Below are 18453 nucleotides of genomic sequence, written 5' to 3'. Positions count from 1 at the left end.
AAGATATCTGGGAAATCCGAGCCCAAAAGCTGTGGGGGTATTTTTCTGCTTAAAAGAAGAGCTCTTTATCAGTGTCAGCTATAATCGGCTGCAGCTCCTCAACCTAAGATAAATGCAGTTAATGCAAAACAAACAAGAACGTAATTGGAACATGATAACACTCCAAATACCAAGACACAGCCTTTAATTATAAAATTCCCTTCAAAAGGAACGTGATTTGTGGCTCATCTGGAAAAAGGAGATAACCTTTTATTGCACTAAATCAGAATGGTAGTGACGAGAAGTCAATGGAAAACATCAGGAACATCCCTTTCCTCCCGGGTTTTGAAACAAAAACATAAACAACATAAACAAAATACTCAGGAAAAGGGTAAAAGGGCAAAAAAACCCAAACCCTTAGCTTTGACGACCTCCCTTACCTTACCAGATCCTTACTATCTGCAGCAACCTTCAACAAACCTAATGACTCAGCAACACATTACTCAGTATCTAGCTTCCTCAAAATCCGTCTTAAAGAACACTTCTCCTGATCCTTCGCAGAACCATGACTGGTCCATCTCACATTATTCTTCTAAAGATCCAGTTGATTACAATATAACTGCTCCAATGGTTTTAACCCTCGCAGAAGAGATCACCATAGTGGAATCAAAACCCGTCCCAAAGAACACTTCTCCTGATCCTTTGCAGAATCATGATTGGTCCATCTCACATTTTTCCTTTAAAGATCCGGTTGATTACAAAATAGTTGCTCCAACGCCTTTAACCCTCGCAGAAGAGATTGCCATAGTGGAATCAAAATCTGGAAAGAGATCTGATTCATCGGATGAAACCACCCATTCTCGCAAAACACCATTGGATATTAGCATGGATGATCCTGAGCATTTTATACAGAACTCAGCTGAACTTTCACCATGCTTGCATAACGACCAACCCTTAAACACATCATCCCAGCTCCTGCGCAGAACGACGAAGCCATCTTGTCACGAAGGGATGAAGGTGGACTCACCCTCTGAGGAGGCCGAAGTCCCACCGCCTTGTAAGACCTCGGAGGTTCCAGCAGCACTTAAGGAAATTAGTCCTACTCTGCTAGGCTGTCTTTTTATGATAGCCCTTGATTTAGACTCTATCAACTCCTTAATGCTTGAATCCAACCGCCTGCTAACCTCGTTGGTTAACCTACGTTTCAATAACGAACACGTTCATCCAGACGCTCATCTACCAATCACTCCCTCTGTTTCTCTTCATAGCAAACAAGGGAAATTGGGAAACAATAAGCACAGAGCAAAACCCAGGAAATTAAAACGACGCCACTGTCTACCGCCACTACCTAAGAAAAAGAAATCTGGCAACGTGAAGAACTACAAACATTCACCCGGGAGAAAAATGAACTTTAATAAGTTATTTGCCCTCTTGGAGGGTAGTGCAACTACAAGGTCTATTGGGAAAACAAAGGAGTACCCCCCCAAGGAAAAAAAAAAGCGAAGCCTCCACTCCACCGCATCAATGTGCCATTGAACAATTCTAAGAAAGCGCCTAATGTAGATACCATCTCTTCTGAACAACATAATTGCCCGTTGACTGAACATTTCACCCCAACTCTGGACGCTTTTGATTTATCACTTTCCTTTCAGAAGCAGGCAAACACATTTACTGATTTCCCGCAAGACCCGTGGGCTGAAGCACTCTCAAAACCCAAAAGGATCCCCATTAATAAGGTTAATCAATGGAACTTAGTTTTGAACCCTTCCCATCTAATATTTGAAAACTACCCGAAACCGCCTGGATTACTTTCTCAATCAGAACGGATTCAACATTTTTGCAATTTATTTAGAGCAAAACTGTCTTTATCTATAACAGATATATCTAATGTTAAATATTTATTCTACAACGGCTATAAGGCACGTGCATTAATTCAATTTTCTTCCCGTAACATACCCTGCAAATTTCTGTCTATCGGACCATTATTAGCTGACCAGGGAATAACCCTCCATAGATATTTTGAAAATAGAATAGCTCCTAAACCTTTAATTAGTAGTCTCTCTAATCCCAGATCCCACATTTCCTCACTGCTTAACCCCTCAACTCACGAACCCCTAGTTCCCCTTATTTCTGTTCCCCCCCCAATGGCACAGATCTCTAAAGGTCTTTCGCTATTAAACCTACCTCTTCCCCCGCAGGCCCCTCTGAACTTATTTACTCCAGAAGAGCTACTGCTCATAGAAACCTATAGCTCCCTACCGGTCTCCAACCAGAAAGAGATATTAGACCGCTTAGAACAATTGAAAACCTATCTTATCTCACTCAAGAAAAGTAGTCCACCTCGTTTACCATCACCGAACTTCATCCCCTCCACCATTAAGGAGCCACAAATTAAAACTCTAGATTTTGGACAAGCTCCTAATACCAGCACCCCTGGGGAACCAAAGATTAATTTGGAGACCGCTTTCCTTCCTTCTCAGCCCCCTCATCAACAGATTGAGTAGAGGACTTTGCATGAATTCCCTCCTATCCTACCTTCAGAAGGCCTTACTCCCAAAAATTTCTCCTCCTATGAGCTAGCTAAACGGGCAAAAATTGACTCCCCTGGGTTTTGGACAAAAATGCGATTCCTGGACCCAGAGGAAAGAGGGTCTCCCCCCCCGATCCCCGCGATGAACAATCTCGACCCACAAGTACAACCCCCACCAGGACCATCAAGGAAAAATGGCTGTGTTGTACAGCCCATTTTCTTTGATGAAATCATCTCTATATGACCCATAACTATTTTGTCCTGGAACATCAGCGGTTGGGAGAATAAATGCTTCGACATTGATTTTAAAGAATATCTAAATAAATTTATGATCATCTGCCTGCAGGAAACCTGGATTACTTCCCCAGACAAAATGATCCTACCAGATTACGTACCCTTTTCAATCTCGGCGACCAAGAATACTAAGCAAGGCCGCCCTAGTGGGGGCCTCAAACTTTTGTCACTAGTTCCTTGGCAGTGACAACTGCTCAGCTTCCACTAATACTTCCAACCTTTATGCTGGCCCTTAGGATAAAGGGCATAAGCGGCGGCCCCGTGATTTGCATTAACATTTATCTACCTCCTCTGCATGACTTTACTGATCTGTGGGTTAGGATGGATGAAGCCCTCTCTCATATAGAGACTCAGTACCCATATGACAGAATCATTTTATGTGGGGACTTCAACGCCAGAATAGGCAACTCCTGGCAGCTTAATATCAACTCCTCTAATCAAGCCCCCCTCATTCAAAACCTGCCCTCCCATAATTCAATACAAGACCTAAAGTCGAACAAGCAAGGCTCCTTACTAATTGAACTCGTATCAGCACACCTTCTGGAAATACTAAATGGCTCTATATATGACCAATCCTCGGGCTCCTTCACCTATTGGACACCACGTGGCTCTAGTGTGATTGACTATATACTGGTTTCTTAGCTGATGCTAAAAGATATTATAGACTTTAAAGTCAACATAAGGACTGAGAGCGACCACTTCCCGCTCTCACTCAGACTTAAGGCTCCTAAGAGTAGCCCGATATACCCTCTATCTATAAAGCCAGCTGCCCCTGAAAAAAGAGTCTTTTGGTCAGACAGGAGGTGCAAATCAGTCGCTCATCTACAGGAGAGTGACACATTTCAATTAATACGGTATGAGGTTTTGAACGAAATTCAAGACCCTTTATTGGCATTTCAATCCGTTCTATCTTTACTCAGGCCTTATATGATCAATAAAAATAACACTCCTTCCAGTAAATTCCAACCGAGCCAATGGTTCGATCAAGACTGTAGAGAGGCCAAAAAAATTCTAAAAAAATCTCTCCAGTGGTCAATCAAGTTCCCGTCCCCCCAATCTCTTATGGCCTTCAAATTAAAGAAGGCCTCTTACAGAGCCTTTTTGAAGGAAAAAAAACTAGACTTTGCTGAATCTCGTTGGAATCTTTTAATAAAGTCGATAAATGAGAACCAAGAACGCCAGTTCTGGACTTTAGTAAAGTCGGGACAAGGGCTGAGCAATATTCTTAAGCCCGACATAATTTCGATTTCAACTTGACAAGCTGACTTTCAAAACCTCTATTCCTCAATCTCGTCTCCACACAATATTCTCCCAATGTCAGAAATCAAGAATTTGCCGCCATGGCCCCCAGTTTCAATCCAAGAAATAAAATCACTGATCGACTCATTAAAAAATGGAAAAGCCCCAGGTGAAGATTTTCTCTTACCAGAGGTCATTAAACAATTCTCCGACTGGTGGGCCCCATTTTTGGCCCGCTTATTTACTAAAATAAATGACACTGGTGCAATCCCCGAGGGCTGGAGATGTAACATCATCATCCCTATTTATAAAAAGGGTGATCCCTCTAACCCTGCCAACTTCCGGCCAATCAGCCTGCTGAACGTAGTTTCTAAACTCTACGCCAAATTTCTTTTAATTAAATTAGAAGACTGGGCTCTGACACAACAGATCATTCACCCAGAGCAGGTAGGCTTCTGCAAAGGCTCCTCCCCGATCGATCACTGCCTAACTCTCCATTTTTTGGCAAAACAGTCCATCGCCAGTCCCACCCAACATTTATACGCAGCATTTGTTGACCTGGCCGCAGCGTTCGATTCGATTGACAGGAACGCTCTGTGGCACAAGCTGTACAAACTGAACATTGACCCCCGCCTTCTATATTTAATTCGTATTCTATATGTCAGTACATTTGCACTGGTAAGAATTCCCTTTTCTGGAGCCCTCACCTACCTCACGAGGTAGAGAGAGGTGTTAAGCAAGGTTGCTTGTTAGCCCCCCTGCTTTTTAACCTGTTTTTAAATATTATCCCTTTCTTATCAGGACCTCAATTTTTTCCCCCCTCTATTGGCCAAAGGAAAGTCTCGACACTTCTTTACGCCGATGACATGGTCCTCCTTTCCTTAGTCCCTATCGGACTTAGAAAGTTATTGAGATCTCTACAGACCTATTGTTCAAAGGAAAACTTGAACATAAACTACGCTAAAACCAAAGTTTTAGTATTTGGGAAGAAATTCCAAGGCCATCGTTGGCATATAGCTGAACATCAGCTAGAGCAACCTCGTGAATTCAAATATCTAGGAATTTACTTTTCGGACACCCTCTCTTGGCAATACCATCGACAATATACTAAACTGCTCGCGTCTAAGACAGCAGGGTCAATACTAAATTTTTTTCGCACTATGGGTGGCAATCAGATCCACCCAGCATTAAAAATTTATAATGCCAAGGTGATCCCACAGATCTTATATGGAGCCTCAGTATGGGGTTGGGATAACCACTTTGTTAAAGCCCTAGAAACTATACAAAACAGTTTTCTCAGGCGCTTACTATCTCTCCCGATGGGTACCTCAGCAGCAATGATACGAGCTGAGACTGGCTCCCCTCCCCTTATAGCACATATACATTTCACTCTTTTGAAGTTTCTAAGATCTACTAAAGAGCCTCAGTCTAGGGCATTACTTCAGTTGTGCCTTAAACACTCTTTTGCTTTTGCCCTATGGGGCTCTAAGCTAAATAACTTGTTATCTACATACCATCTCTCAGCATTGGAGTTTAACTCAGACCTAAACAAATCTTTACGTGAACGTATATTTCTTTACTCCCTGAAATTAGATATGCTAACTCTTACCAACTCAAAGGTTTCTCCTTGGTTCTGGCGTTTTAAATTCGTCCCTCAATGCGCTACGTACCTCACACAACCTATACCCTCTGCTCTTAGACAGGCTTTTACAGCCTTACGCTTTTTTTCCCTACCAAATGCTGATAGGGAAGGTCGATTAGCTGGTGTCCCTAAGGATCAAAGGATTTGTGTCTGTGGTTCTCCAACACTGGAGGACCTCCCTCATGTATTGCTCTATTGCCCAATATATATCCAACCAAGATCTAGATTCCTTAAGAAATGGCTAGACATTCCCTGGCTTATCTCACCTGATGAAAAAATTATTTTCTTAATGGCTGACCATATCCGAGAAGTAACCCATAATGTATCCCTTTTTATAATAGCAGCCAGAAAACTTCGGGCAAATCACATCGCCTCAACAAATATCATCCAAGCACGTTTTTAATTCCCCTTGTTTGATTATAAATTATTGTATTTATATCATGTTTGTATTGTATTTTTACTGTATTACTTGCGTTGGCCTCCGGCCCTGCAATTCAACTTAATAAACTGATATCTCTCGCACAGCTTTTAGTGGCTTTCATGGGAATAAATAAATGTTTCATCCTCCTGGCTGTGTGGGGAAAGTATGAAATGGTTGGGTACTGTTTGTGTCTGTGTAGAATACTTTACCCCAGGTGAATCCCTTACCCCACCCTTCATTTTTATAGCACCCAGTTAAGTACCTAAATTGCTTTCCAGCATTGTACTTAACACCATATATAAAGCTTCATTTTGCAACAAAGTTAAAAGTATTTGAATTCATGTAATTTATAAAAATACATACAATTGATTCAAAAAAGGAATCAGTTCAGAATTCTGTGTAATATGCATATAAGTCATGTTATGCTTCCTAGGCAGCAGGATATGAGAACCCAGAGTTATATGCATATTCTTGTGTTCAGGGGGATAAAATGGGTATGTGGGTTATGGACCATAATGTTACTGCTGCTGTTCAATTTTAAAGAAGTTTAATGTGGTTTTGATTGGATCATTAATTTTGTGGTATTTTATAAAAGTTTGAACAAGGCAGTTGTTCCCTAAAAGGTGCTGTGTAAATCAAGTAATAAAAATGTAGTTTAGTGTTAGAAGTATATGGTAAGCATTGGTCATGTAGCAACTTGATTATTCATCATCTTCAGGAACTAAAAGGACACCCATATGAGGTCAATTTTGTGTTTTGAAGAATGGGTGGTACTACTGCCAGGATTTTGAGTAACATAGCATTGTACTTCACTTCTAGGACTTTGTTTAGTTTCAATAACATTTTTTTTCTAATGGCAATTGGTATATTTGTTTAGAAGCAACTTGCTCTTTGATCTGATTTGTTCCGCAAGCAGTTGGGGAGAAAAATAGGAAAGGTGAACGCTCAAACAATTTGCAGCATCCAGTAAGCATGACTCAGTTAAAGCAAGGGAAAGCAAAAGTCTGAGGCCACATGTTCACACCCAGCCTTTTAACTTTAAGGAAGTTACCCCCAAGCCTTTATTGTTTCTTGCATCAGAGTATTAACAATAAAATTAGTTTCCCAGATTCAGTCATAACCTATGCAGAAATACAGTAATACACACTCAGGCATTCCAGTGAATCAGGAGTTGTTGGCAGAACCCACTATGTTGTGGCTTGTGTGTGGGTGATGAGCACTATGAGATATCATGCAATCTTTCCTCTCCTTTCCTCCCCTGTCCTCTCCTCTCTGGTGAAGCAGCTGAGGTTTAACAAGAATTGCGGCGCTTGAGCTCACTGTCGCGATATTAGTCAAAGCCCCACTTCCTAAAAATAGATGTTTCAAAAACCCCAGATGTATAAATAGCAGATACTTTTAATTCACAAAAGAGAGATCCCTGTTCCGTTCATTTTCCTTCCTAGGTAATTTTGACACTGTGTTTGTGCTGCCTAAAGGCTTAGTTCATCAGTTTGATAATAAGGGATCTAGCTGTTTTATTAAAAAAACAACCAACAATCCTGCAGTATTACTTCATGGTTGGGTGAGTCTATTAGCTATGGTTGCTGAATTTTTAGTCTACAGGTTGCATTTTATTTTTTAAGTAGCCCATTTTCAGCTACTTTGGCTCAGTTAGCATTTAGCACTAAACCAAACCAAAGCTTGTAGCAAATGTGTTTTTGGAGACAAGATTGCTGCCATTTTGCTCCTCATCTGGTGGTCCTGCTGTTATGAACTAAACTGTAACTTAGCATGTCATCCAGACCTGGGCTTGTGGTTTGTCTTGCTCCAGACAGAATTGTAACCAGTGTGTGTTCTTGGTCTGAAGCGAGACAAACTATGAGGCCAGGTTCAGATGACACGCCAAGGCATGGTTAAGCTCACAGCTGTGCAGCAGCAATGCAGGACTGAAGGCGGAGCAAAGCAGCTGTGATTTTTTCAGAAATCTGCACCCTCACACATTTGCATGGTTTGGTTTAGTGTTTTATGTGAACTGGGTCTTTGAGTTTATCTGTTTTAGCAGAGGAAGTGGCTCTATTTTATTGTCCTGATTTCAGGGATGTGAAAAAGATTCCTAGTATGTTTATGGCACTCTAGTTATGGAATACTTCTCCCTTGAGAGGCTTACCTTACATATTCATTGTGGTCTTTTCTGTGCCTGGTGAAATTTTTTTATTTTATATTCTTAAACTTATTCCTTACCTTTCTTCCATTAATGAATTCAAGGCTGTACACAATTATTTATGTATTTATCATAATTTGTATACTGCTTGATTTTAAATAACACCACTACATGTGGCTTCCATCCAGGCACTGACCAACTCCAGATCTACTTAGCTTCAGCAGGGTGGTAAGCTCATGTGCCTTCAGACCATACCTAGGACTGGGTAGTTTCCTAGCCTTTGTAATCTCCATGGGTGATAATCAATGCTAGGCATACCTATTGAAATCAATGGACTTAAGTAATTTGAATCCAATGGGTTGTATACAGCAAAATCATTCTGAGCGCAAGGACTTCCACCTACACACTTCTTCTACTACTCCTCTTCCCAACTAAAAATGCAGTTAGTAACAGGTGCTTGAAAAATCTCAAATGTAAAGAAGTGGTCTGTGTATGCTTCAGAACTGCTGTTTTCCTTTTCTCAATAAGAACAGCATCCTCTCACACCACATTTCAATTTTGAATGATTCTTAAATGATGGGAAAGCTTTAAAAAGCTGGTTGTGAGATAGCACTTGGTTCTGTGGAAAAGAAAACAGAAGCTATGCTGTGTGTGTAAAGGAGCCATCTTTGAACTCTTCACTATCTGTGTTAATGTCTTAAAATGGGAGATGTGCCCATCAGAAAAAAGTAACCCTCAAGGTAGCCTTAACCCTACAGTAATTAATATAAAGCAGATTAAAGATCCCTGGAGTCCTGTGTATTGTTCTGCACTGCTTCTGTATGAATTAATAAAATATGTGGTTGAAAAGTTTGACCCCCCCCCCATGATGGAAAAAGGAAGGCACTGTTATAGGTCATTGAGAGAAGTATATTGAGCATGTTATATAAATGAATGAGCACAACTTTTGTGACCTTGTTTCTGCATATCCTTCACAAGTTGTCTTGGGCATTTGAAAAGGTATTTGAATGCTCTTCACATTTTATAAATACAGGTAGATAAATGGATGGTGGTTTCTTGCCATTTTGCTGCTGTTTAATTGCCTGTTCAAAGACAGGCCAAGGGAAGTATTTCTTAAAGTTCTCCTTTTTGGTCTAAGGCGAATGGAAACTTTCCCTCCAAATTACTGTAACTTATTATTGCCAAAGCAGTGCCCAGTCCTCACAAACTGTTGAAAAACAGTATTGCTAGGAATTCTTGCACACTCTGAGTCAGATCTCCATTGTGATGAATAGGCAGTGACAAACCGGTGGGCTTTCTGGGAAATGCAGTAGCAAACTGTCTGGGTTTGTTTCTTTGTGTGCAAGGATGCATGCAAACCTTGTGAAGATTCAATGTTTTATCATGAAGCAAATAAGTGAAATCATGTCCCTGGAACCTGTGGTCATTTGAGCTTCGGACCAAGAGTTCCTCACAAAAGTCTGGTAAAGTTCATGCCAGAGAGGGCTTTGTAGTCAAGTGATTGGCGCCTGTTGGAGTCAATCACAACCATGGAGCAGTGTGGGATTCAGCTGCTTGTAACCTATCTACTGAGAGGATGGTATCTCTGTTAGCAAATGCTTTGCTAATGTACAGTTAGTAAACATAGCAATGACTTTGGCTGAAATAATTTCCTTTGACTTTAATTGACTTTTTTTGTTTCTGTTTCTTTCCCAAAATGCCAGCCAAGGCTGCAAAAATGCCAGGATCTAGAAATGGGATGCCATTTACATAGCAACCCTCCCCAGCTTTGCTGTTACTTGCTTTGTAGTGTGCCATGGTTTTCTAAAAGTGAACCTATTTCAACCAAGGATTATGATGTGACTTCCTACATCTGGCCATTTTGAAATAAATACCAGAGAAACAATCAAACTCCCTCGGTCAAAATGAAACAATATAGGGTGTATTATAGACAATTAGTTGAAAGAGAGGCCCACCAGGACATCAGCCCTATTCAGATGTTCTAAAATTCTATCCATGGAAGGGCCACATGCGCTGGCCCTGCCCCTCCCCACATTCTGGTCTTAAGTGGGTAGGTCTAAAGGGGGATTGTCTCAGTGCTTGGCTGAATGCACTTCCAGCCCTTCCCACAATCAAGATTCCTAATTCTGGGGAAGATTGTAACCATGTTCAGCCAAACACACTTAGAATTCACCTTCAAGGTTTTTCACTTGACACATGAAGGTTAGGTGCCATTGGTTACATGCACTCTGGTTTCCCCCTCAAGATAGAATTTAAGGGCCAAATCCAACTTAAATCATTGCATAACTGGAGTGACTTCTGCAAGCGCAATGGAACTTTCCCTCCTTCCCCTCCCCCTCCCCCTGCACCCTCCCCAAATAAGTTCTGGGGTTCCTCCCCAACCATCTGTAACAGATTTGGCAGCAGTGTGGAAGGTACACAAGGGAGAGGGAGAAGAAGTTCTGTTGCACTTGTGGAAGTTGCTCTGCTTGTGCGATGACTTGCTGGTGAAGGGCAGGGATGAAGATGATGGTGATTAGTTGGATACAATCTCATGAAAGTCTGAGTAGGGCTATTGCTATTTCAAGAGATGAAACATGGAGGGATTGCTGCAAACCATCACCTTGCGTGCTTTCACTCTAGGTGCTGCTGTGATACAAATGTGAGTCAGCTGTACTACTTTTCACAGAGCCTCTCCTCCTTAGCCTTTCAAAGAAGTTATTGAGCTACAGCGCAGGTCTGTCTGTCTTCCTTTGTCTACAGTACAGTGTTTCCCTTTTTGGCAAAAACTATTTAGCTGTGAGTAATGGAGGTGAAAGGCAGATGTGTAATGCTTCAGCCTTGACTGTATCCCTTGCTCACACACCTGGAGGCAGTATGAGGGAGGAGAAAATTGAATGTCTGCAACTTAAACTCACCTCTTTCTCCTATTAGGTCATCATGGCTGCTGTTGGCCCCCCTGCTCTCTTCTGCTGTTCCTCAGCTAACAGTCCCGCCTTGTTGCCTCTGTCCTGAGGGATCCCATAGGTTTCAGTGGATCAGAAACCTTGTCCCAGAGTTTGGCATTGCCAGTTCCCATGTCAAGGTGCTTTCCTCTCCAACTGAATTCTACGAACTTATGAAGGTGATTTGGCATTATCTCCATGACTTTGGGGATAGGGATGGCAAGAGTGTCAATCTCAAAATGGATTTTTGTCATTCAATGTTGCATTCAGGTTCTGCTTGTGGGCTTCCTGTAGGCGTTTGCTTGGCCACTCCAGGAACAGAATGCTGGACTAGATGGGCCTTTGGCCTGATCTAGTAGGGCGTTTCTTACACTCATGCGTTTGTTACCACTTATGTTAAAAAAATGGCAGCCCAGAATTTCAGAAGCGCACAGTTGTACTGCTGTTGCATCCTAAAACAGTTTTTTATGGAACAAAATGATCTTGCCTTGTTATTCCATAATTTGTAAGACTTAGTGATTGGCTTCGTATGGCTTTTCTCTAAATTAGGTCCTTAGAATCTTAAGTGTGGGAAGGGAAAGATCCTTTTGCCCAAACCTTGGATATGGTAAGGCAGGTAAGGCTATAGCTTTGTGTGTTTTGGTGCCAGGTTCAATTCTTGGCATCTCCTGTTACAAAGTTAGATAGCAGGGCTGGGAAAGACCATTGCCTTGGAGAGCCACTGCCAGTCATAGTAAATGGTAATAGCTTTATGAACCAATAGTCTGGCTTGGTATAAGGCAGCAACATATGTTAAGTCTTGGACCTTTCAAGTGAAGGAGGTAGGAATGCTGCTCTGATCAAGAGAGATTTGCTGTGAAATGCAAGGAGGCACGCTATAAGAATTTTTGTGCTTACCTTGTTACAAAATGAACAAATATGTTAATAGATTAGGCTTAGTTTCTCACTTTTATAAATTAAGTACTGCATTGAGAGTCCTTTGGGAGGAACTTGGGTGTTTCACATGACAGGCAGATCAGTGACTCTAAAATTTTTCTCTCTCAGGGACAGATAAAGATGGCTAAGCAGCGAGTAGTTTTGGCTTCACTCTACCTTGGGATAGGACCCCTGGAACAGGAATTAGTAAGTATTTGAGCTGGGAGAGAGGGGTTGCAGATAATTGAGAAGTAATTGGTTAAGAGATACCATACACAAAGCTTTTCTTGCACATTGTACCCAGTCTCTTCCCCCCCCCCCCCAAACTCCTTAATTTACAGGTCTCTCTTCCTCCATTTGTCTTTGTGCTGCCATGGGAACCGCTAATTTATTTCCCTTTTTGGGTGGGGTAGGTGGATAGGTAAATGTCTACCAGCGACAGCTGCACTTATTTGGGACAAGAATGAAGGTTTAGGAGTAGCATGTGCTTAGAAAATCTGTGTTCTTGTAGATCTGATGTTTTGTTTTTATATTTTTTTCCTTTAGGTGGATTGCATTGAAATGGCTTTGGAAAGGTCCTTGCAGGGAAGTGGGCCTTCCAACCTAAGAGTGTCTATTCTCTTAGATTTCACAAGGGGATCTCGGGGTAAGTGTGTGTTGCTTGACACAACCACTTCCCATTTAACTGGACTGGGCCGGTGAGGCAGGCTGGGCATCTCTGCTCAAAAGAGCTATGCTTACAAGCTGTGTCTTCAAATTCAGATGATTTGGACCTTCTCTTGGATAAAATAATCAGCGGCCAAAATTTCAGCAGCCTTAATTTCTCCTGCAGATTTTCAAGTCTGTATATATCCAAAGAGCTACAAAAATACAGCTAGATATTTTTCATCTATTATATCTTGGTAAAACATTTCTGATGCTGGGTTGCGTCTGACTAAGTCATACTCAGAGTAAGCCCATTGAAATCAATAGACGAGATAGCAATGGCTAACTTCATTGATTTCAGTGGGTCTGCTCTGAGTATGACTGAGTTGGATACAACTGGCTAGCTCCTGTGTTAGCCAAGAATAAATCTCTCTTGCGTGCGTGCACCCTGGACTTCAGGAAAGCTGATTTTAATAAAGTCAGAACAATTGTAAGTACAGTTCCATGGCAAGCCACCCTAATGAGAAAAGGAGTCCAAGATGGGTGGGAGTTTCTAAAAAAGGAAATTCCAAAAGCGCAATGGCAAGCAATTTCAACAAGGAAAAAAGGGGGGAAACAGCAGAAGAAGCCAATGTGGCTTCACAAAAAGCTTAGAGATGACCTGAAAACAAAAAAGGACACATGCAGGAAGTGGAAAGAAGGCCACCCCACAAAGGAAGAGTACAGGGAGGTATCACGGAATTGCAGGGATGGTGTCAGGAAGGCTAAAGCTGAGAATGAGCTGAGGCTAGTGAGGGATGCTAAAAGCAACAAAGAAGCTTTCTTCAGGTATGTCCATAGTAAAAGATGGAGAAAAGATGGCAAAATGATAACAGGTGACAAAGAAAAGGCAGAAGTGCTCAATTCCTACTTTTGCTCAGTCTTCTCCCAAAAAAGGGTCTGTGACCCTCCCGGGAAACAAGTAGAAGGGGCAGGATTGGAGCTTGAGATTGATAGACAAATGGTCAAGGAATACCTAATCACTTTGAAAGAGTTCAAATCGGCAGGGCCCGATAAACTGCATCCTAGAGTATTGAAGGAACTGGCTGAAGAACTCTCTGAACCGCTCTCTATTATCTTTGCGAAAACATGGAGGACTGGTGAAGTGCCGAATGACTGGAGGAGAGGTAATGTTGTCTCTATCTTCAAAAAGGGCAAGAAGGAAGAACCGAGGAGCTACAGACCAGTCAGCCTAACATCAATCCCTGGAAAAACTCTGGAGCAGATTATAAAGCAGTCAATCTGTAAGCACCTTGAAAGCAATGCAGTGATTACTAGGAGCCAACATGGATTTATGAAGTACAAATCCTGCCAAACTAATCTCATCTCATTTTTTGATCGGGTAACCTCCCTTGTAGACTGTGGGAATGCTGTGGACATAATATATCTCGACTTCAGCAAAGCTTTTGACAAAGTGCCCCATGATATTCTGATTAGCAAGCTAGCTAAATGTGGACTGGATGGAACAACTATCAGTTGGATCCACAGTTGGCTCCATAATCGTACTCAAAGAGTGCTTATCAATGGTTCCTTCTCAAATTGGGCAGAAGTAATGAGTGGGGTACCATAGGGCTCGGTCCTGGGCCCAGTGCTCTTTAACATTTTCATTAACGACTTGGATGAGGAGGTACAAAGTATGCTTATCAAATTTCCAGATGATACAAAATTGGGGGGGGGATAGCTAATACCGTGGAAGACAGAAACAAAATTCAAAGGGACCTTGATAGGCTGGAGCATTGGGCTGACAACAACAGAATGAAATTCAACAGGGATAAATGCAAAGTTCTACACTTAGGAAAAGGAAACCAAATGCACAGTTATAAGATGGGGGATACTTGGCTCAGCAGTATGACATGTGAGAAGGTTCTTGGAATTGTCATTGATCACAAGCTGAATATGAGCCAACAGTGCGATGTGGCTGCAAAAAAGGCAAATGCTATATTAGGCTGCATTAACAGAAGAATAGTTTCCAAATCGTGTGGAGTACTAGTTCCCCTCTATTCAGCACTGGTTAGGCCTCATCTTGAGTACTGCGTCCAGTTCTGGTCTCCGCACTTCAAGAAGGATGCAGACAAACTGGAACAGGTTCAGAGGAGGGCAACAAAGTTGATCAGGGGACTGGAAACAAAGCCCTATGAGGAGAGACTGAAAGAACTGGGTATGTTTAGCCTGGAGAAGAGAAGACTGAGGGGAGATATGATAGCACTCTTCAAGTACATTAAAGGTTGTCACATAGAGGAGGGCCAGGACCTCTTCTCAATCTTCCTAGAGTGCAGGACACGGAATAATGGGCTGAAGTTGCAGGAAGCCAGATTTCGACTGGACATCAGGAAAAACTTCCTGTTAGAGCCATACGACCATGGAACCAATTACCTAGAGAGGTAGTGGTCTCTCCAACACTGGAGGCATTCAAAGGCAGCTGGACAGCCATCTGTCGGGAATGCTTTGATTTGGATTCCTGCATTGAGCAGGGGGTTGGACTTGATGGCCTTATAGGCCCCTTCCAACTCTACTACTCTATGATTCTCCCTCTCTCTCCCTCCCTCCCTCTCTCCCTCTCCCTCTCTGCCCGTCCGTCCGTCTGTCTGTCTGTCTGTCCCTCCCTCCCTTGATAAACAATAATTATCCAGTGATCTTTGGATGTTAAAAATTGTGCTATAAAATATGGCTTGAAGAAGAAACCTGCTTAAACTCAAATAGACATATTGCAGCAAATATTGTCCTGTTTCTGAATGTCGCAGCAAATAATTTGCATTTGTATCCCAGGCCGAAAGAACTCTCGGACCATGCTTCTTCCACTCCTGAGGAGGTTTCCAGAGCAGGTCCGTGTGTCTCTCTTCCACACTCCTAATCTGCGTGGTCTTCTTAGACTCCTAATCCCAGAGCGTTTCAATGAGACCATTGGGTTGCAGCATATCAAGGTCTATCTCTTTGATGATAATGTGATCTTGAGTGGGTGAGTCCTTTGTCATAAGAAAATTATGGGGGTATGGGGGGGGAGTTCCATGATCTTTAAAAATAACAGGAAAAGCAACTAAGAGCATAGTATAAACCTGACTACTTCTTTAACTTTCAACAGCATTTGTTTCAAACCATTACTTGTTACTGCTAGTAGTATGGTATCGTCTGCATATTTCTTCTGAAATTCCTTGGTCTGTTCCATTATCCAACATATGCTTGTAATATGATTTCTGGTACCTCTTCCTTTTCTAAATCCAGCTTGGACATCTGGCATTTCTTGATCCATATATGGTAAGAGCCTTTGTTGTAGAATCTTGAGCATTACTTTACTTGCATGGGATATTAAGGCAATAGTTCAATAATTATTGCATTCCTTGGGATCCCCTTTCTTTGGAATTGGGTTGTATATTGAACATTTCCAGTTGGTGGGCCATTGTTTTGTTTTCAATCTTTGTTGACAACTTTTTGTCAAAATTTGGACAGATTCATTCTAAGTAAGTTGAGCATCTCTATTGGTATGCCATCTGTTCCTGGTGATTTGTTTCTTCCAAGTATTTTAAGAGCAGGTTTCACCTCACATTCTAAAATTTCTGGTTCTTCATGATACGGTTTCTCCGTGAATGAATCTGTCATCCTTGCATCTCTTTTATATAGTTCTACAGTATTGCTTCCATCTTCCTTTTATTTCATCTCAGTCACTCAGTGTGTTTCCCTGTTGATTATTCAACATCCCTACTCTTTGCTTGAATCTCCCTTTAATTTCTCTAATCTTTTGGAATAGGGCTCTTGTTCTACCTTTTTTGTTGTCTTCTCTTCGTCTCTGCATACTAGTCGCTGTATTATTGCATTTAGGGTTCAAACTGTGTTTCTATCTCCTTTTGCTTTTACTTTCCTTCTTTCTTTAACCATTTTAAGAGTTTTGTCAGTCATCCATTGAGGTCTTTTTCTTTTTAACTAGAGGTATTGTCTTTTTGCATTCTTCCCTGATAATGTTTCTGACTTCAATCCATAGTTCTTCTGGTTCTCTGTCAACCAAGATTAAAGCCTCAAATCTGTTCCTTATTTGATCTTTATATTCTTCTGGGATGTTATTTAAATTGTATTTTGGCATTATGGTTGCTTTGTTCTTTTTTAGCTTAACTCTGATTTTTGATATTACTAGTTCATGATCTGTACCGCAGTCTGCTCCTGGTCTTGTTTTTGCAGAAAGTATGGAACTTCTCCATCTTCTGTTACGGATTATATAACCAATTTGATTCCTGTATTGACCATTAGGTGATGTCCATGCGTACAGTCGTCTTTTCGATTGCTCAAAAATGTGTTTGCAAGAAACAAATTATTGGCTTCACAGAATTCAATAAGTCTTTCTCCTGCTTCATTTGTATCTCCTAAGCCCCATTTCCCCACAATTCCTACTTCTTCTCTGTTCCCTAATTTTGCATTCCAATCCCCCATGATGATCAGAACATCTTGTGTTGGTGTGTGATCAGTTTCTTCCTATACTTCTTTGTAAAATCTCTCCAATTCCTCCTCTTCTGTGTTTGCCGTTGAAGCGTAGACTTGGATGATGGTTATATTAATATGTTTCCCATTTAATCTCATTGATATAACTCACTCAGACCTTGCGTTGTAGCTCCTAATTGCTTTTGCTACATCTATTCTCACTATTAAAGCAACCCTGTTTCTTCTTAATTTCTCATTTCCTGCATAAAATATTTTGTAGTTGCCTGATTGAAAATGTCCCATTCCCATCCATTTTAATTCACTCACACCAGGTATTGTAATGTTGATGTGTTCCATTTCTTGCTTGACAATTTCTAACTTTCCCTGGTTCATGCTTCTCACTTTCTGTGTTCCTGTTGTGAACGTCATACAACTCCGGATTTTCCTTTCACATCTGTGTGCATCAGCCTTTGGGCTTCCTTTCGGCTTTGACCCAGCTGCATCATTAGTCATAGTGTTACTCGTACTTGTCCGTTGTTCTTCCCCAGTAGCTCGGTGAGTGCCATCTGACCTAGGGTTCTCATCTTCCAGCACTATCTCGTGTTGCATTTTAGATACTCTGTTCATAGGGTTTTCATGGCAAGAGGTATTCAGAGGTCGTTTACCATTGTCGTCTTCTGAGTTTGGATGCATCTTAATCTGGTGTCTCAGCTTTGACCATTCCGCCTTGGGTGCCCCTGCTAGGAATCTAGCCTCTTGTTCTAGACTCCTGACGGCATTGCTCTCAGCTTCTTCAACATTCTCAACCCCCTCCTCACCACTTTAAGGTGTGCATCCTAGAGGAGCAACTTCCTTTAATTATTTTTTATTACATATTATCTGTCCTTTTTACTGTGCCAGATACATGTCATGGTATTTATATATGCCCTTTCAGTTGGCATTGTCAGTATTCTTCCTCCTTTTCTCCTCCAGAGCTAACTTGAGTGACTCCTACTTCACCAATCGTCAAGATCGCTATGTGTTCCTACAAGAATCACCTGAGATTGCAGATTTCTTTACTGAGCTGGTAGATGCTGTTGGGGATGTATCCTTGCAGTTACAGCAAGATGATACAGTCCAAGTGATGGAAGGCATGGTGCATCCATATCGAGGTAGGAGGACCATTTAGCAAGCAATTTTGATAGCAGTATTATACAGCCACGAGAGTCAGCATAGATGTTTCGCATTCCACAATGTTAAATTGAAAATACCCCCCATGCCATTCTGATGCTTCCCATA

General features: G+C 41.6%; 1 protein-coding gene across 2 annotated transcripts in view; it reads left to right on the top strand.

The window, feature by feature from the left end:
- PGS1 (phosphatidylglycerophosphate synthase 1) overlaps positions 1-18453 on the top strand; it is a 51025-nt gene that overhangs the window by 8235 nt on the left and 24337 nt on the right. For both annotated transcript variants that reach the window (XM_061615863.1, XM_061615864.1), the window contains exons 2-6: positions 11162-11351; positions 12217-12294; positions 12634-12733; positions 15538-15727; positions 18148-18326. In XM_061615863.1, coding sequence (XP_061471847.1) covers positions 11162-11351; positions 12217-12294; positions 12634-12733; positions 15538-15727; positions 18148-18326 — 737 coding nt within the window. The remainder of the gene's footprint in view (positions 1-11161; positions 11352-12216; positions 12295-12633; positions 12734-15537; positions 15728-18147; positions 18327-18453) is intronic.

The sequence above is a fragment of the Rhineura floridana genome, chromosome 3 (assembly GCF_030035675.1).
Source record: "Rhineura floridana isolate rRhiFlo1 chromosome 3, rRhiFlo1.hap2, whole genome shotgun sequence".
In the NCBI taxonomy this organism is placed as follows: Eukaryota; Metazoa; Chordata; class Lepidosauria; order Squamata; family Rhineuridae; genus Rhineura; species Rhineura floridana.
The sequence above is the reverse complement of the archived record's forward strand: the minus strand, read 5'-3'. Positions and strand labels throughout refer to the sequence as shown.